This window comes from Xiphophorus hellerii, chromosome 4 (assembly GCF_003331165.1).
Source record: "Xiphophorus hellerii strain 12219 chromosome 4, Xiphophorus_hellerii-4.1, whole genome shotgun sequence".
NCBI classification, from domain to species: domain Eukaryota; kingdom Metazoa; phylum Chordata; class Actinopteri; order Cyprinodontiformes; family Poeciliidae; genus Xiphophorus; species Xiphophorus hellerii.
The window spans coordinates 3,645,877-3,666,527 of NC_045675.1; the positions used below are offsets into that span (position 1 = coordinate 3,645,877).

General features: G+C 37.6%; 1 protein-coding gene across 3 annotated transcripts in view; it reads left to right on the forward strand.

Annotated features, from left to right (window-relative positions):
- The first annotated feature begins 7,428 nt into the window (after nt 1-7,428).
- Nucleotides 7,429-20,651, forward strand: part of mpped2a (metallophosphoesterase domain containing 2a) — a 71,326-nt gene continuing 58,103 nt past the window's right edge. Inside the window, exons 1-2 of one of the 3 annotated variants that reach the window (XM_032561121.1) lie at nt 7,429-7,973; nt 10,510-10,797. In XM_032561121.1, the coding sequence (XP_032417012.1) occupies nt 10,685-10,797 (113 nt within the window). In that variant the 5' untranslated portion in view covers nt 7,429-7,973; nt 10,510-10,684. Of the gene's footprint in view, nt 7,974-8,031; nt 8,128-9,404; nt 9,520-10,509; nt 10,798-20,651 lie in introns of those variants that run through there. The other 2 variants (XM_032561123.1, XM_032561122.1) reach the window with 2 other exon arrangements.

Consider the following 20,651-nt stretch of genomic DNA (forward strand, 5'->3'; position numbering starts at 1 on the left):
TAATTAAGCCAGGACTTTACAAAAAGTATAAACATATTACATTTAAGATAAAAACACCTTTTTATGTAAATATGTTTTAGCCAAAACTCCTCAAATATCAGTTTTAGTTTCGCCTGGTTTGGATTTACTAAAGGAATGCCATATTGTATTTTAGGCAATTAAAAGTTTGTTTTCTTGTATAAAAAATAATTTAATTATTTATTTACATCTCTTAATGCATCTCTATTATTGAATACATAAGACTGAAGTGGTTAAATGAAAAATCTGTTGAATGTCCCATTTTTTATATGGTTAATCAATTAATTGACAGAATCAGTTTCTAAAATAATAAGTAGTTGCAGTCCTAATTATGTATTCATGTTTGGTTTCATAATAAAAGCTGGTACCGTAACCTCCAATTTTCCATGTTTTTCTACGTCCATTTGGGTCTGAACCGCTTCTAATCACCGCACTGAGCACTTAAGAAAACTATCCAGCCATTTTTGGCAATAAGTTAATGTTTGTTGGTGTCTGGAAAATAAACCATTTCAAAAACCTTCTGGATGTAATGTCACAAATCAGCAGGCACCGGGCCGTTACCTAGCAACGGCCCAGTGCCTAGCAACCCAAGCTGAGCTCCATTATGTTTGGTCAGCTGGTTTTACCGCTGTATGCACTGTACAATGGCTTCTGGAAAAGACAAGTGTTTTGTTGTTGTCTTACCATCCAGAAACCATTTGCTGTATTGTTGTTGATGTGCAGGAGGCTCCACTTGTGCTTTTCAAAGATGTACGGTTGTATAATTGCATCTGTTTGCAGCCATTTTCATTTGTGAGTGTAAACATTGAGTAGGGGGGCGTGGCCAGCAGCAGCTTATTTGGATTTAAAGTGATAAGACGCCCTAAAACAGCTCAAAATAAGCAGAACTGAAATCTCATTATCTAAGAATGATTTTGTGTAAAAAAGTGTAATTAACATGTTTTGTATAGGCCACAGACCTAAACTGTTCATGGCAGCATAATAGGTCCCCTATGATAGGTGGACTTGCTGGTGTACTTTGGTTCCTTGTTCTGCTACGTAACTAAAGAGCTTAAGGTCATAATGGATGGATGAATTTTTCCCCCAGTCTCTTTCAGCTGCACCTGAAAGTCCAAGCAAGCAGGTGATGAAGACAATTACCCCGTCGTGGATTAATTGAGAGTGTAGGTGCTAATGTCATCCCCGTAGCGGAGCATGAACTACTCTAACAGGACCAAGTGCAGCTCTGCAGTCGTCCTTCTGGGAACTCTGCCTAATCAATTAACGTGATTTAATACACACAGTCACTATACGTGGACGGCAGACTTAGTGGTCTCCTTAATTTATACACCACTGACTGCTAAACACATACACACACATACAAGCATGTCTTTCTATCTTCACAAGGACTTTGCATTGACTTCCATTCATTTTTAATTAATTTATATAGCCTAATTCTTATCCTAAACTCCATTCACACGTTAAACTGCAAAAACACAAAATTGTACTGAGTATTTTTGTCTAGTTTCTACTGAAAACATCTGTGTACACTTGCAATAAGACAAACTAGGTAACTTTTCAGCATGATATAAGAGTTTGTTTTAAGTCAATAATTCCTTAAAATTGGTCAAAACATACTAGACACAGCCATGTTTCCTTGTATTTATTTCCTTGAGATGAATTGATGTAAATTTATGCCTTAAACATAAAATGAAAACAAGTTTTAAAGCTGTTTCTGTGCTTTACAAGCCCAGTGAAAGAACACAACTTATACATACACTGCAAAAACACAAATTATTCCCTAGTATTTTCAGTTACTACTCTAGTTTCTAGTTGAAATGTAGTAGTTCCATCAGCAGGTTATTTAACTTATAACATTGGAAAAATGTCTTATTTTAAGTTAAATAATCTGCCAGTGGAACTAGAACTTTTTCATCAATATTAAGGAATTATTGGCTTAAAACAAGCTCTTATATCTTGCTGAAATGTTACCTGCAAGTTAGTTTGTCTTATTTCAAGTGTACTAAGATATTTTCACTAGAAACTAGACAAAAATACTTGGTAAGATTTTGGGTTGTGCAGTGTTCTTGTGCCCCAGTAGAAGCAGTGGGTCCTCACAACACAGTATTTGTTGGAAAATGGTGAGAAATGCTGAAACACACACAGAAAGAGAAAGAGAGGAAGCTAAGAAGCACAGATTTTGCTGAAGGGTTGCGGGTGAAGCCGCATCTCATGGGAAAGTAAAGGGATTGTTTTATTTTTACCGTTTAGCAGAAAGAGACGGACTCCGGCCGGCTTCGTCTCGCCTTTGGCATAGAAAGTGAGCCTGCATATTACCGAGTCCATCATAACCCAGCAGGAGAACAGGAGGAGAATTAATGCCAGAGAGCTTTTCTTCTGCCTAACCTCTCCTCTTCCTGGCCATTGCATGAAAGCACATCTAGATCCGACTTGTTAAAAATATTCAGGTTCAAAATCAGAGAAACTCCTTGGATGTACTCCACACTTTTCATGCCTACAGCAGCAGCAGAAGCTCAGAGGCAAACAGTTTTTGCTTGTGCTTGTGTGTATCTTGCCAGCATAAACAGTATCCAGCTCAGCCTCCACCTCTCTGCCTCCCATAAATCTGAATGACATTAACATTTAAAAAACAAACAAACTGTTTGTGTAAGGATGGGACTCTCAAGATACATTCACACAGCAGGCAAATGCAACCAAAATCAGCTTTTTTTCTCCACATGCAACCTTTTTCACAGCAATCTGAACGACACAATTCGAATTTGTTTAACCCCCCAAAAATCCGATCTGTGCCATTTCCTTATGTGGAACTAATGCAGTTTCGAATCCGATTGTTTTCAAAGTGCCTGCAGTCTGAACAGTCGCATTTTGTGAAACATGCATCATGATTCTGCACCAGAAGAAGCTAGACGAGATGAAACAGGAGGTGAACAATTTATAAAAATTATTATTAAAGATGTGTGTTGCTAGCTGTGTTCCCATTACAAATGCGCACAAAACTTTGTCAATATTCCTCTTATGTCGAAAAACACAATTTCACAATTTTGGTGTTTTCATTTAATAAGAAACGCAATTAAAGTCACACATTAATAAGTTTGTTCACGCAATAGATAAGTCATTAAAAAACATGACCGCCACCATCCTCCTTGTCTTCTTGTGGTTTGCGCCAGTGGCAACAGGTCGTTGATCACGTGACTTGTGTGACGCGCTTCCATTTCAGTTTTGCAAAATAAACAAATTTTGATGCAGCTAAAAAACCACTTCATCCTAACGCAAAAGTTTTTGTTTAAAATCAAAAAACTTTTTTTTTCTTCCCCAAAATTGGCGTGCTTCCATGAAGAACATTGATTTTCGTAGAGTTGTTTTGCTATGGTCAATGGAAATGCCCCTGAATGCAACAGCTCCTATAGTTACAACTACGAATCCCAGCAGACTTTCCTATTTGCAGTCAATTCTAAACAAAAAGCCATTGCTAGTAGTTGTGCTATTTTTTTAATCAACTTCCTTCGTGTTTTTATAATCTTGTAACGTTTCTATCGCTTCTTATTGCTGAATACATTTTAAAACCGATTCACAAACGGAGCGCTGCTGTGTGACGTCAACGTTCTTCTTCTTCTGCGCATGCGGCTAGCTTTGGGGACGTTAGCCGTTAACGCAGAAGTTTCGTTGCGCTCGAGTTTGGTAGGATTAACTGTAAAATCCGGTTTCACGGGGTTAAAGAAATCGGAATTGAGGATCTAGACCTTCTGCGTGAAGGTAGCTTCAGACACAGAGAAAGCTCCGTTTGTTTCCCGACGGGCATCGCCACCATACGGATATAAATGTGTTCAGGACGGAGCCGCTGAACCCCCGCAGCCGCCAGGTTAAGTGAATATCACCCTCTGCCTCCAGAAGGAGCCGCACACTCCTTTTCTTTCTCTCACATTAAACATGTGCGCCATTTTTTTTTTTTTACACATATTTAGATTGAAAATCATTTCACCCTCCTTTGTGGAAGGTCATAAAATATATAGAGTTTTTGAGCGCGGTGCATAACATTTACATTTTCTATTGTATAAATGTGATCAGTGCGACGCAGGGTTGAATAAAACATTCATGGCAAAAGCCATTTCTTCAGTGACATTTGGTCCCGTATCTATCATCAGTTTTCTATCCACAGCCTGGAGAACAAGCGCTGGTCAAATGTTTAAATGTGGCCCTGCCACATAAAATTTAAACCCCGCTTTCACATTAACACCCGCCGGCTACGAGATGGAAATGCTTTTTTTTCTTTCTTTGTGCAGATAAGAGAAAAGTCAAATGGAAATGACTTGCAGGGTTGTTGTGGTGGGGGACGTGCAGATGGGCAGGAGGAAATTGAAGCATGTCAGTTAAATTAGAAAAAGGCAGCTCTGCTCCAAATGGCTGACATGTAAATGTAGATCAGACGCGTCCGTTATGGATCGTCCCACACCGCCTTTTCTCATCAAAAATCCCATCAGTACATTAAAAAGGTGCAGCCTTGGCACTGACAAATTATTTCCTTCTCCTATTGAATGATTTGAAATACTTTTGAACTCTGCGATGGGAGGCGTTTTAGAAATATCATTTACCTTCTACAGGAAATGTGCTTTTACTCCGTTGGGTTTCATGTGGTCATTGTTGGAAAGTAACTACAGCAGCCAGTGATGGTGAAGCAGCTGCAATTTTTACCTGACTGAACTCAGTAGCTGCGTTTCCATTAACCTTAAAACAGCGCAATTTGACATTTGCTTAAATTTGCTTAATGAAAACACATCAATTAAAAATAATAATAATAATATAAAAAATCTCAAATGGTTTTTGCTTGGATGACTTCTTTCGTGACACATAAGTCATGTGATCAACAACCAGATGTTACCACCGGCGGAAAAGACGAAGAAGACAGGAAGTAATTGGAGAATGATGGCGCTGCATGTTTTTTTAATGACTATCACATGAAGGTGTGATTTTAATTGCATTTCTTGTCTAATGTAAAACTGCAATTGCAGAATTGTGTTTTTTCAACTTTAGGGGAATGTTAAAGTTTTGAGCACATTTGTAATAAAAATGAAGCTATTGAGCTGGTAGAAATAATCTACATGCTTAAATTTCAAACTGCATTTAAATTTGCATTGGAAACAAGCTGCGTTTCCAATGCAAATGTGTGCAAATCTTTGTCAATATTCCCTTAATGTTGAAAAGACACTATTTTGCAATTGTGATGTTCCCATTAAAGAAGCAATGCAATTAAAATCACATGTGAATAAGTTTGTTCATGCAATAAGTCATTAAAAAACATGCTGCACCATCATCCTCCTACTACTTCCTGTTTCCTTCTTCGTCTTTTCTGCCGGTGGTAACATCTGGTTGTTGATCACATGACTCGTATGATGCGATGGTCTTCACACCTGTTAGCCTATTAAAGCACAAATATTAATGGAGTTTAATATGATTGAGAACCATGAAGTGGGCGAAAAGCAATAAATGGTTTTCTACACATAAATTTAGCAAAATATGAGGTGCTCTTGAATTCAGTCCGTCATAACATGGTGACTTGCAGGACGCAGATTGGTGAAACTAAAATAGTTGACTTAAAAAAAATAAAACTGAAAGCCAAAACATTTCTTCTAATAATGGTTTTATGAAAAACAACAAAACAAATGTAAACACTTTAAAATAAAGTTCTAAAATCAGTCAATTTAATAGTCAGAAAGAAATCAAAGGCAAACGTTTCATAAAAAACTGTCAAAATGCTGTTTTTATACCCACTCAGCAAGTTGCTGGTTTCACCCAGTTTGGAAACTGTGTTGCCTCATTTCAGGTTGCGGGATTGATTCCCACATGTACTAATTAGCATTGTTTAGATGTAAACCCAAAGGGGCCGCGCCGTCTTCCTATCATGGATTATTTTACACCGCTGCGTTCACTTCAGCTCCAGTTTCCCACACATCTGTAATCCTAATAGGAAGTATTCCAGCTCAACTACGCAGTAATCAATGTGAGTTATGTTGAAAACAAAGCGTAATAATATAAAGCCGACACATAAAACAGAACATCTCTTTGGAGCTCCATGTTTTTGGTGTCATCTGTACTTTAGTTTGTGGTAACTTTCCAAATATTATGATTTTCTGACTCTTGCAGAGGCAATGGCAAAAGACCAACTGGTTTTTTGTTGGAGGATTTTAATATAAGAACAACACTGGGATGAAAAATAGATGTAAACTGCAAAAACACAAAACCTTACCAGAAACTATTTTCACTAGATTCTAGTGAAAATATCTTATCACACTTGAAATAAGACAAAACTAACTTACAAGTTATTTTTCAGCAAGATATGTGAGCTTGCTTTCAGTCAGCAATTCCTTAATTTTGATTTAAATAAAAGTACTTGTCCCACTCTGAGATTATTTCACTGATACCAAGATATTTCCCATGTTTTAAGTGAAAAAAAGAATTCTTTTAATGCGCTTTTACATCAATACATCTTAAGGAAATAAATAATAGGAAAAATGGCTGTCTAGAACTTTTTCATCAATGTTAATAAATTATTGACTCAAAGTAAGCTCATATTTTTGCTGAAAAGTTACTTGTAAGTTAATTTTGTCTTATTTTATGTCTACTTAGATATTTGCACTAGAAATGACAAAAATACCTGGTAAGACTTTGTGTTTTTGCAGTACACAAGTGAATTGTGTCTCTGCTGGTGGTTTTTCCACAAACACTTTGAAAGGTGGAGTAAAATTCATCGTTCTGAGCTGAATTCAACAAACACCTGTGCAATGCGAGGGCTAATTCATCCTGACCAACGTCAGACTAAAAGTTTTAATTTCTTTCCTCAGCCAGGGTAGGAAGTTACTATTTAGAAGTGATTTCACACATCAGAGTACTTTGCTGTGCTACATGGCTCTAGACAATTAACTTGAATCTTTATTTCTCCTGCTAGATTTGATTTCATAAAACTTAATTCAAAAACTAAATGAAAAACAAAAATGTTTTAACCAAAAACGCACCACACACACCTGCAGTTTTTGTTTTTTATTGAAAGAAATTGATAATTGAGTATACTTTTTATCAAATACTTTTCACTCTTCAGTAATTTTTTGGATGCTACTCTTACTTGTGTACGATTTTTGCGTCCTGTTTTTTTCAGTGACTGTAACTCTTTTCCTTAGCCTGAGTATTAAACCTACTGAATAACTTTAAGTTTTTGTGTTTGAATTCGTGAAATAAATGAACATTTCAGTAATTTTCAATGGTACCGAGATGCACCTGCGTTTGGACAGTCATTTATGGCCTCCAATGGATGTAAGAAGTGTGATTTTCGACGGCAAGTGAACGCAGCAGAGGCAGAACGCGGCGCCACTTAGCGCTTCTCCCCCCACCCCCACCCCCTCCCTCACTGCGCGTGTGCCCGCCGGTAAAGGCGCGCGGCCGGCGGGTTGTGGGGTAGGGGGGATGTTGTGCTCGCTCCTGCTCCTCCTGCTCTCTGACCCCAGTGGCAGCTCCGACTCACTGCACTCCGGCTCCCCCTCCGACACACCGCGGCTGCTCGCTCTCTCTCTCCCCCGCTAACTGTCAGTGACTCTCGCCCTCCGCTCCGGCTCGCTACCTCTCGCTCTCCTCCCGGTCTGGGTTCTTTCCACCAGAGCCAGCCGAGGTCCCGCCGGGTCGAAGGTTCCTGCCCCGGCCCAGCCTCCCCCAACACCAACGGTCGCGCCTCGCGCTGCGCGCAGGAGTCTCCGCCGCATGGACCCGAGTCCCTCCGCTGCTTCTTCTTCTTCTGCTTCTTCAACCGCCGCTTCTTCTTCTTCTTCTTCTTCTTCTTCTTCTTCTTCTTCTTCTTCTTCTTCTTCTTCTTCCACCGCGTAGAGGGCGACCCTTTCCGACCCGACTCCCGTTCTCCGGCCGGCTGCAACACCCAGAGAGGAGGGGGAAACGGAAAAACCTCCAGCCCGAAGGTAGCGCAACCTTTCAGCCTCTGCCGCGGAGGCAGAGACGGGGAGGGAGGGGAGGAATTCCTGACACAAAGCCGTCGGTTTAAAGGTGGCTTGTCATTTACGAGGAAGGAGCCAGAGGTTACCGAGGCGGCGCTTTGACACTCACCACCTCTGGGTTATTTTAAATTTATTATTTATTAATATTATTCACGGATCAGAGTTCAAGGGGGAACGGAGTTTTCTTTCTTTGCATGCTGCAAGCGGCTGTGTAGTATAGCTCACGCCGTGTCTGCATGGTGAAATGGGTGAATTTTATTCGCCTTCTGCCCCCCTCCGCCGCTTCCTTCTGCTTACCGGAGTGAGAAGTTAGCTGCCAGGCTCTCTGTTTATTGTGCTGCCAGAAAGAAGCTCCAGTTTCAGCGTGCATAATAATACAATTTAGCAGGCTAAGCTACAGAGCTAGTCGCTGCTGCTGCTACTGTAGCCATAAGGTAGAGAGGAACAGACGAGAGCATGGACACTACAGAGAGACACGCTGCATACTGAAAAAAATATAAACATAACATTAATTTATCTACTATAGTGCAGCTTTTGCATCATATTTTAACCCGCCAAAGTTATTTTTTCTTATATAACTATAACTTTGGTTGTGTTGATAAAAATAGTGGAGAAAATGTCAAGTTTTAATTTTTTCCTTTTACATACTTCCCATTTGCTCTTTAAACTAGGCAGTATGCATCCTTTCTTTAATAATTTTAAATTGTATATCGACACGTATCCTGAAATTTTAAATCAGAATCGGTGTTTTTGACATTCCCAGACATGCTCAGATGAAATCCAATTAGCATGTATTTGCATTAATCTATTTTCAAACAAATAAATAAAAATTATGTATTTTTTTTTCATCTGCAGTATCATCTATGCAAATTGACAGAAAATGTAAATCAATGTTCCTGGCCGTTTTTAGCACTTAAAGCTCAGATAATACTCTCAAAAAATTGACTTTAAATGCTAAACCTGGCCTTTAAGAGATGAAAAAATCAGAAAATTTGTGATTATTTGCTGTTAACGTCCAGTGTACACAGGTAGAAACATAAAGTTGCCCCCAAGGGTTGAGGGAAGTAATCGCCTTGGTGAAATTTATAGCTTTTCTTTGAAGCTAAATCAATCTTAAAAGCACAGTTCTTGATTCACATGCTGTAATGTTTCTATTTAAACGACTTCAATGTACGGGTTTCATTATGCCAATCTGAATAAATGTGCTTTCCTCATTCTAAAATTAACTACATGGATCATAGGAAGTAGCATCCCACTAACCCAGAAAACATAAATCCTTGATTTTTTTAAATAAAATAGGTCAGTTTTGAGGGGTTTGCTTCAACTTATTCACTGCATTCTATCGTTTTACGCCTTATGGGGGGAGAAAAAGGCCGATTTTTATTTATTTTTGACATTTTTTACCCTTTGAGGTGTGGGAGCATGAGGATGTCTGCTATAAAACACCCACGGTAGCCACGTTGCCACAGTTAGGAAGGTCAGAGTGAAAGGAGGCGCGCAGGACAGCCGGGTGAGAGACATCGCTCTTTATCTTGTCCTGCAACATTTTACAGCTTTTAAACAGATTTATTTATAAATAAAACCATAAAGACGCCAGATCTCACCTGATTGATTGATTTTGATTGCATCAGTTTGGAATTGGAGTCACTTTTGTGTTAGTGCAGAAATCAACCTGTTTCACACGTGGATTTGCTGAAGATTAATGAATGCATTGATCTTTTTTTTTAGATATTTTACATTTAATAGACCTCTGAATTTGAGATTGCATCTAGAGTAGTTATTGTTTTCTAATTGTGGTAAAAGTTTTGGCTTAATTGTGTTAACATTCCTGTGTAATTTCATCTATTTAGGAGCTTTTGTAGAAAATGTTGTTTTTTAAAAATGTTTGTTTTAGTCTCCAAGCCTTGACTTATTGTTTATCTCCGAATCACTGAATTTAAAATTTTTGCATCTTTTTCTCTCAGAAGTTGATGCAGTTGAAAAAGTATCGAAGAACGTTTAGCTTAATTTTGTTAACATTCCTGTATAATCTCATTTTTTTAGGAGCTTTGTAGAAAATGCTGGTATTTTTTGTGCCTTTTTAGTCTCCAAACTTTTACTGTAGCATTTATCTCTGAGTACCTGAATTTAACATTTTAGGGTAGCTTTTACTCTGAGAAGTTGATGCATGATTGATTGATTGATTGATCTATCATCTTTGGGATTGGAATCACTTTTGTTTTTGTTGTGTGCAGAAATCAGCCTGTTTCATGTGTGAATTTGCTGAATATTAATGCCTGCAATGTTTCTGTTTTTAGATATTTTAAATAAAATATTGTTGTGCATTTGAGATTACATCCATAGTAATTTTTCTTTTCTTTTTTGCCCTAAGAAGAAATATGGTAAAACCTTTAGCTTAATATTGCTAACATTCCTGGACAATCTCTTCTTTTTAGGACCTTTTTTTAGTCTGAATCCCTGAACTTAACATTTTTGCGTTGCTCTGTTCTCGTCTGTGCAGACTGCAGCGTGTGTTGGTCGAGTCGATCGGCCGGGAAGCCACAGCCGGCCCCGTTGCCGCTCCTGCTGCTGGGAGACTTCCTGGGCTTACCGAGCGGCTCCGAAGGATGACCGCCGCACGGCTCGTTGCTGAATCCCGGTGAACGAACGGCGTCTCATGTCCAAACGGCGGAAGGATGGCTCATGGCAAAGTGACCATCACGGTGGACGAGTACAGCTCCAACCCCACGCAGGCCTTCACGCATTACAACATCAACCAGAGCCGCTTCCAACCTCCACATGTCCACATGTAAGTGCACAAGCATTTATTTTACAAGTTTTAAACTTTTGTCGGATGTCTAGCACACCCGCAGGTTCAGACAAATACAAAAATAAACTAGGGCTGAAATAATCGTGATTAATCGATTATTTACTAATTTCCTCTGCAAAGGCAACAAATGAAGTATAAGACTTACTTCTCTGATCCTTAGTTTGCCTGTTGCTTCCAAATTGCTGCATGAAGTGGTCATGTGTTGCATTTTGTGACAAAATATTTCCTGTAAATGGACTAATACACTCAAGGCTGGAATGATTAAGTGTGATTAATCAATTATGGAAATAAGAGATGCTAAAAAAACTTCTGCGCCACTTTCCTCTTAATTAGCAAAGAATCACGTAGAGGACATACTTCACTGATCTTTAATGATCTTTTAATTGATTATTGAAATAATCGTTAATTAATTTAGTATTTGATTAATTGTTAACTGGATTAAACAAACTCTAAAAATACATTTGATGAAAGACCAACATACTCAGAGCAGTAAATAAACCAAAACTGTACAAAAGATATAAATATTCTGCATTTAATATGAAAAAAAAACCCTTCGTAGTCTATAAATGTTATACCCAAAATTTTAGCTTCACCTTATTCAAATTCTGTAAAAATAATAATTCAAATATTTAACATACTATCCCTAAACTGTATTGATTTTAAGTCATACAGAAAATTATGAACTTTCCACATGTAATGAAGGTCTTCATTACTGGTCAGGATAACACTTTAATTATGTGTAAATGATAAAGATTCTGGAAGAGACCAAGTGCAGATGGAAGAGGGGGAACAAAGCCTGAGGCATTTTAGACGTGATGAATAAATTAATATTTATAGGAGGGTAGTTTTAGATAGTAAATGAGTATGTAACCATGAAGAATGTGTGTTATTTATGTGTTGAAGATTGGTTGTTTTGTTAAGTTGTTTGGTGTATATGTGGTTTGTTCTACCCTGTCTTTTGGGAAGTGTGTTAATTGGTGCCGCCCAGGATTACAAAGCCTGCATGTTGGCCACATGATAGGAGTAATAGGTGCGGGTGCTGCGACACCTCATGACCATGTAAGCAGAAATGTCATCTTTGTTAAATGTTGGAGATTAAAACACCTGGTTGGTTGCACTACCCCTGCCTCCAGACTCCTATTTCAGCCTCCCGCTAAGGGCCATCCTAACACCACATGTAGATGCATCCTTTGCCACAAATGGTCAAGTGTTCAGTAAAGGAATGCCTTTGTTGCATTTTAGACAATAAAATGATTTTCTTATTTAAAAAAGCAACTTTTACTTCATTTGCATTATTAAATGCATTTTTAATGCTGCATAAGAAAAGCTTAATGAACTTTTTTTTTATCAGATTAATCGTCATAACAATTGATAGAGTAATCGATTACTAAAACAATCATTAGTTGCAGCCCTAAAATAAAAACGCGTGGACAGAATGAGCTCAAACAGGAGTCCAATCAGGATGATGTAAAGTACATTTAACAGAAGCTCAGAGAGAGAAGCTCTGATTATAAAGTTTAAAAGTGTCAGTTGTTTGTTTTTAATGTTTTAAACAGCAATTAAACAAAAGTCTGGAACAGTATGGAGTTTGATTGAAATGTTTGAGTTATTCTTCCATTTATCCGTCCAGTTGTCTCTGGTCTTTCCTGGAAACAGTAGAAATACAGAGTGTGAGAAGTTTCTGGAAAAAAAGAAAAGTTTGAAAACAAGTCTAGAAAAATCAGGAGTTCTGACTTGGAAAAACCTGTAGGACTCCTTCATTATTATCTGACTTGTAAAGACAGTCACCGAAAACCGGAGAAAGGTGCTCTGTTGCCGATACAAGCCAAAGCTTCTCTGTATTCTACCTTTTTTCTGCCTATGCATCACCACAGTTTTTGCCTGGTTGTCATTAAGATGCACATATTTACTGTATCAGCTGCTTGTGGCCGCGCTGGTCGGATGTGGTAAAGTTGGGCTTCTCATTAGCGGGTCGCTGCGATGCAACCTGTTAACCCTCTCTGCGTTTACACACATCGGAGCTGTTTTTGTCTTAAAACCAACCTGTTTTTCAGCTGTTTGACCCTTTGTGTTTAGCCGAGCATTTTTGTGGTATTTTAAGTTTTATTGAACTTGAATTGAATTGAATTATTGAAATAATCATTAACTAATTTAGACACAGACAAAAAAAGGAAGTTTGCTGAAAAAACAACATACAGAGAGCTGTAATTAAGCCGAAGCTGTACAAAAAATTTAGACAGCCCTTAAATTTTCCATTTAAGATGAAAAAATCTTCTTGGTCTGTAAATGTGTTCTTCCTAGAACTATTCAAATAGCATTTTTAGCTTCACCTGGTTCAAATTCTGTCGATTTTTCTGAAAATTAATCAATCAGACAAAAAAAAAACTGGCACTTTAGAATAACCTTTAGCTGCAGCTCTATTAAAGATAACTAAAGTATGACCACACAGTTCAAATATATTTTGCTTCCAGCATGTTATAAAAGCTTCTGTTGTGGTTTAGCGGTTAGCAGCCCTTCAAAAGAATGCTTGTAATTTTTGTGGCGGAAATATGTTAAAGTTTAATTGTTCAGGGTGCAGAAACAATGCATCTGAACAGATTTAAAGCCTGTTGAATGAAGGTTTAGATTCTTAAATAAATTTGGACTGAATCAGGGTTGGATGATGAGCTCTCAGCAGACTTCAGAGCTGAAAGATCGACCAGCTGCACAGCTTCACTTTTGGCAGTCACAGCGCCTGGCCACAAGTTTTAACTGCTTTCTACAGTTTCAGTTTTTTAAGCATTGTTCTTTTGGTTCTTATGGTTCCCACTATTCACTCTGTTCTTGTAAACAGGATTATTTTAGGGAGATGGAATTATGTAAACAGCTAAATTGGAGCCTTACCTTCCTCTTGGCGTTCGGAAGCGTGCACAAATGTGGCACTGTGTTGTTTTGGGAATTCCTCAGCTGCAGATTTTCGCTGCCAGCACAGTGAGTGCCGAGTGTGGAGAAGGAGACAAATGTAGCCCTTTCAAGCTCTGTTATGTCAATGGTTTTTGTAAGAGTTCATAAACCAGGTCAGAGGATTTAATATGAAGGTGGGCACCTTCTGTTTTTCTATTTTAGATAAAACAAAAGTAACAAAGTGCCTGTGCTGTAATAAGAACTCTAAGAAATGTAATCTTTGCTGAAATTTCACTGTTTTGATTATTTTGTAGTTTGTTTTGGTAAAAACAGCAAGGTGGGTCTGGTTGCTATGCAGCGTCTGCTCAGATTGTCAAGTTCAATTAAAGTTCATGATAAGGAGTGCTGGTCATTTTGCATCTTTCCCATTTTGCACATTGGGAGTTTTGGTTGCTTTACAACTCAGGCGAAAGTGAGAGCTCTGTACAACGCAAGTAATAACCCGGGCAGAACACAGTGCGCTAAATAATGAAATATAATTTAACAAAGCTTCGAGGCAGATAAATTTTCCTTGAGGAATTTTAATAATCGAGGTACTTGAATCACTCGAGGAATCATTTCAGCCCTACTTTCTACCAAAAACTGGATCACAAAACTCTTGAGTCTGGTGTTTTGGTCTCAACTAGACACTTTTTTGATGGACAATTTTGTTTACAGAGACTTCAGTGTCCATTTTATTTTGGTCAGGCTAACGTTTGAGTCAAGCACAGACGTATTCGTTGCACTCTGTGACTTGAGGCAGTTGAGGCTACCGCTAGGTAGTTGGTAGCTTAGCTAGCCTTTTTTTACATCCATGAGTAAGTTTATCATCTTTTGTATGCGTCTTAAATTTCATTCATCATGGTCTTATAAAGGTCTTAAAAGGTCTTAATTTTGAGTTGGTCAAACCTGCAGAAATTCTGTACATCTAATAAAACCTTAAAACCTAAAGAATGATATAATGGAAAGTTGCAGCATTTTAAAACGTTCTAATACATTGATTCTGCTATTAAAAGGCGTACACTCAGTAACTGTTTACAGCAACACGGCGGACAGGCTACAGCAATTACAAAGTAACTAAAATGGTGGGTGGAGCTGTAATCATAACACTAGCTGCGTTTCCATTACAAATGTGCGCAAAACTTTGTTGATCTAAAAAAAACACGATTTTGAAATTCTGTTTCCATTAAATAAAAAACTCAATTAAAATTACGCATGAACCAGTTTTTCACAAGTCATTAAAAACGGCGCCGTCATCCTCTAACCGCTTCCTGTCATCTTCTTTGTAATTTCTGCCAGTAGTAACATCTGGTTGTTGATCACATGACGCGTCTGATGTGAAAAGTGTTTCAAAAACTTTTTTAAATTGACTTGTTTCCGTTAGGCGGATTTTTTTCCTCGGAATTCCAATTTGCATAATTTTACAGTTAAAGGAAACAAAGCTTGTAAATCAAAGCAAAGCCAGTAAAGAAGAAACAGATTTTGCCGATGATTGTGCATTTTGACTAAGTTGGTTGTTCATCTTTTAAAACGTGTGCAGATTTATTTTTGGGACTTCTACGAAGAAAATGCTTAAAGCTTTTCGTGAAAAACTGCAGTGTCATCTGCAGACGGTTTATTTTCGCTGCAGCACATAAAGGCAGATTGAAGGTGATGCTGCCTTAAGGTTGATGCCGTAAACCGGAGCTCTTCTTATTGCTTCTTTTGAATGCATTAAGCTGCAAATCTGCAGGCGTTGGATTAGTGAAACCTTTACATTTCCGGTTTCTTGGAAAAATTTGGGGATTTTTTTTTTTAATATAAATTGATTCCTTTGCTTTTTGTGCAGTCCTGTTGAATTTTTTTTATTCCTTGTTCGTTGTGTTCGGAGGTGAAGTGTGTGTCGATGGGGCGGTTGTATGGAAGCAGAGGGGCCTCTCAGCAGATATGTGTTTGGATAAATACATTAGGCTGTTTCCTGGGTTCCACAGAGCCTGCAGTGTTTTACCCTGTCATTCTTTGACTCAACCTAGGAGCCATGCGATGACACACACACACACACACACACACACACCCCGAGAGACACACACGTGTCTCTGAGCCCATCCCCCCCTCCATGTTCAAGTGCTTATAGAATAAGAGCTCTGTTCGAGGAAAGCAAAGGCTTGTTTAGATTTCCCGGATAATGATCCGAGTCGTTCCTCTCCCTCGTTCGCCGCATTCAGGGGGGAAATAAAATGCGAGCTTCTCTGACAGAAAATGAAAGACATTTTTCCCTCTTTTTTTCTTTTTGGAAATTTAATCCTACGTCTAATGTTTTCCCTTCCCTCTCAGACAGAAATATTGAGATTTCTCCAAAAAGGGGGTACAGCGGTACCTTTTGTGTGGCGAAAACACGCATGTGGAGCACGTAGGCAGCCGTGCATGCTCACAGAGAGCCGCAGATAGACGCTAATGCCTCGGAACGTGACCCTGAAGTCAGAGCGGGTTTTCTTTGGAGCATGGGACGACCCAGTCTGGCCCTGTTTGTCAGTTTATTTTTCCGCGCCGTCTGTATTTTTGTTCCCTCTCCTTTTTGTCGTCGTCTTGTGAAACGAAACGCTCAGCAACTTGGAGCATATGCTTCCAGTTGGGGATCTAATCGAGCCGGATTTGGCCGAGATGCAGTCAGGGAGCTCGGATTAAAAAAAGGAATGTCCCAAAAATGTTTACAGCAAACTATTCTGGTGTTTTCTGAAAATAAACATTTCAAACAAGCGTTTAATTTCCTCTGGCTTTGTTCTCAAGGGATTTTCTCCATGGATTTAATCCTAATAGTCCAGCTAGCTACTAATGATTATGTTCATGGTCAATTACCTTGTTGATTTATTGTGCTGTAATTAATTCTTTAAACATCTCTTATTATAAAAAGAGAACCTAATATGACCTTCCAAAGGGCCTTAATTTATCTTTTACTGATCTACTTTACTTTTGCCTAAAGTAAAAGACCTTTTACCTTCAATTAAGTGGAAATATAAACCTTTCTATTTTAAAAGCTATTCATTTCAGAATAAGCGATCCAAATATTAAATAACATGTAATTAATCAAGTGAAACTGGTTGGATTATGCTTGGATGTTTTGCGGTTAAATCTCTTCATGCAAAAATTATTTTAATTGCATCAAGCTAAAGTCTTAAATTTCCAGATTAAAGTGATTTTGTTCAAGTGGGAACTTTGTTCTGTCATTAAGTTATTTGAAGGAGGGACCATGTGGCTAAATCTAGAACTACGCTTCACATGTGGACTAATGTCAAGTCATGTAAACTTGTTTTTTTTATTGTTAAAGCATATTCTCAACATATTACCTTTGAAGTTCAGCCCTCTTGGGCTTTGATTAGCCTGAACTTTTATCTATTTGGAGTTTGATTAACCTTTAGTAAGTGGAGTTTGATTACCCTGAACTTTAAGTTATTTGTAGTTTAATTAACCTGAACCTTTAGCTCTTTGAGTTTGATTAGCCTGAACTTTTAGCTCTTGGAGTTTGATTAGGCCTTTGGAAAACTACCCTTCTTACTAAAAATGATTCCTTTGGAGAACGTTTTTGACCAATAAGGTGGTAATTACTTTATTGATTAAAGAATTAGAAAATTATTGGTAGAAGTTACTAAAAGGACCAAGTTTATATTTTCTTTATATAATATGCTGCAATCAAAGAAGAGAACGCTGCTTAAGAATAACCATAAAATATGATGATTTATGTCATAATAATTTAATATTTAGCATAAAATATAAATGTCAAAAAGATGGTTTAGTTTTGTGTAATTTTCTCTCGTCCTGCAGTCGTATGGGGTGTTTCTTATATCTCGATGGAATCAATAACGAGCCGTCTTTTGGTCTAAAAACTACCAACTCTAACTTTTAGCCTGCTTGTTTCTTGTCTGTGCATTCTTAGAGGAGCAGTGGACTAAACTTGGTTCTGGTCCGATGCAGACATGGGATTTTTCTTCTTCTGTATACCACAGCCCAAACATCCAGTGCTTTTATTTATTTACACAGAATCCCCACTTGCATATAAACAGAGAAATCTGACTCCCAAAAACATCCAGCCCTTTAAATCCAATTAACCTGAACATAAAACCGTTATTTTACTATACAGATCTGCACAATCTTCTCTAAAATATCCAGATTCTCTCTCCCTTTACTTCAGATATCCTATTAATTATTCCTGTCCTCTGAATATAAATGTGGAGAGCATGATTATGCATCATTTGACGATGATACCGGCCGGCACCCCATTCATTTTCAACTCTCTGCTCCTTTAGGGTATTTTTATGTGCCATCGTTCTTGTCATAAAGTATTGGATGGATTTTGAACACAGTTACTGAAAAGAAAATTTATTTTAGCTCTCCATTAATACATTTTTCTGTTCTTTGGATTTTCTGCCATACAGAAATAATTTGATCAAAATTTCCCAGGGTTTTACAACCCATATTTAGGAACTGCGTGTTAATCAGCATTACAACTCTGTCAAAAAAGCTTCATGGTTAAAAAAACAAAACATGAAGCCATATATGCTAATTATTAGCTTAAGTAGAGAATGAACAAACACTTCTAATTTAACAAAATTTTTTCTACTTCAAAATATGAGCTATGCTGATGAGTGAAATGTGACCCAGCTACACTAAAAGATTTACTAAAACACAGCTCTGGCTGCAAAAAAAACTTTATTCTCTATATTGAAACAAACGATTATTTTAGTAATTGATTAATAAATAATTCTGACGATTAATCAATCAGATAAAAAATGGTGCATTGTACAGATTTTTCATTTAACCACAATATTCAATACTAGAAGTATAATACTAGAAGAAATAAATACTTTTCTTTTTTAAAAAACATAAAATGAACATTCTTTTGTCTAAAATGCAACAACATGGCATTCTGTTAATAATAATTAATAATAATTGAATGAAGCTCAAGCTGCTATTTGAGGAGTTTTGGTTGAAACATATTTACAGACAAAGATGTTTTTATCTTAAATGCAATATATATATACTGTGTATATATATATATAAGTGCATTTTTTTTGATTTTGTACACTCCAGTTAATGATTATTCAATTGCTAAATTAGTTGCAAATCATTTCAGTAATCGATTATTGCGATTAATTTGATTAATTGTTTAAGCCCTAATAGAAATGCAAGTAATTATGTTTTTGGTACTAGAGTTTTATTAATGGGATCCTATTTGAAAACTGCAGAAATTAGAGAAGTCAAACATGGATTGGGATATTCTGCACTGAATTCATATTTTTTAAAGTTGGTAAAACAAGTTTTCTTTTAAATCTTGTTATAAATGTAAGGTTGTCTCATCTTGAGCTGGATGTATTATTACCCCTGTGTAAATATGCATTCGTAAATATACATAAAAATAAATCAACAGACAAATCCAATTTAAACAGCAAATGAAAACCAGAACGATATAAACAGTTGTAGTTCTTTCAAGTTCATCCTTAATTGCAATTGTTTTGTGCACACCAAACTAATTGGACAGTACTAACCCATGAATATTGGTCACAATGTGCTTTTACTTTCACTTTAGAGGACATTTCTGGACTGAAAATAAATAAACCATTAAAAGAAGCATCCAATTTATCACCTTAAACCTGTTTTTAGCTCTCTGCTTTCATTTTGTAGCTTTTATTTTGTTGCTGTTGGCCTGCCGCTGCTTGTCGGCAGGAGCGGAGGGGATTTTGTAACAGGAGAACCTTTGATTAAGTTCCCTCTCCGCCCTCTGACCTGCTGCTGGAGTCTGGCAGGTCTGCGATGATGGAGTTGATGGTGATGTTGTGGGTTAAGTGGTGGTTGACACTACGCAGGACCTATTTTTTATTTATTTTTTTGTTTTGTTTTTTTCATGGAAGATTAAGTCCTTTTGATGTCTTTGAGATTTTGTCCCTCTGAGCCTCTTGAACCTGGCACGGCGTGGCGAGGCGAGGCATAGGTCCCCGATGATGTCACTTCCACCTCAAACATGTAATAGAAGCACAGCGCTCTGAGCCTGCAACTTGTCAACATGACAAGTCTTTATTTGTGCAGCTTAAAGCATGTTTAGTTTGACCTGACAGATGGCTTTTCCAAGACTCTAACACTTGTTAAAGGTTTTTCTGTAAATTCTTGTTTTCTGTTATACTTCTCCAGTAAAATTGATGATTTACTTAGTTCTGAGATTTGTGGGTAAATGTAATCCCAAAGGGATCTTTCTGCAGAGTGTTTTCTTTTCATTTACTTAGTATTTTGTTGGTTGAGTTATGCTGAGTGTAATATACAGCTGCATTAGCTTTTCCAGATTGCTCTTTCTTTTATTCAACAAGTCAGAAGAAACATAAGGTGCATTCACACCAGCCCTTTAGTCCACTTTTATTGAACTCCAGTTTGTTGTCTAGAAAGTCTATTTCATTTGGGAAGATGTGAATCGGACCAAAAAACGCAAACTCTGGTCCGTCTACAAACCTACGTCTCACATTATTCTTTATCCACAAAGATATATGGGCTAACATTGGTCTCACTGCAAGCTCAGGTTAGTGGCATAAATATAGCATCATACACAAAAGTTTGGTGTTAATATCTGCTAACATCTATGCTAGCTAGCTAGCACTCTGTCTCATCTAGCCGCGGCTAGTCTCCACTGTTCCTTGGACTTCAGAGAAAGAAAGCGTCCAACGTTTTTTGATTATTTATGACTTGTGGTTTTATTGGATGAAGTTGTTGGCGTGTAAACAAGTAGAGACAGGAAGTGATAAAAAAAGAGACACCTGACCTCAGATTCCCTGATATTATGTTGCCATTGCACCTTCAACTGTTTCATCAAAGATACTTTTTAAGCCATGTTTGCTGTCAATTAGTGGTGGATAAAAACGACAATTTAACATAAACAAACAAGGCGTAGCCTG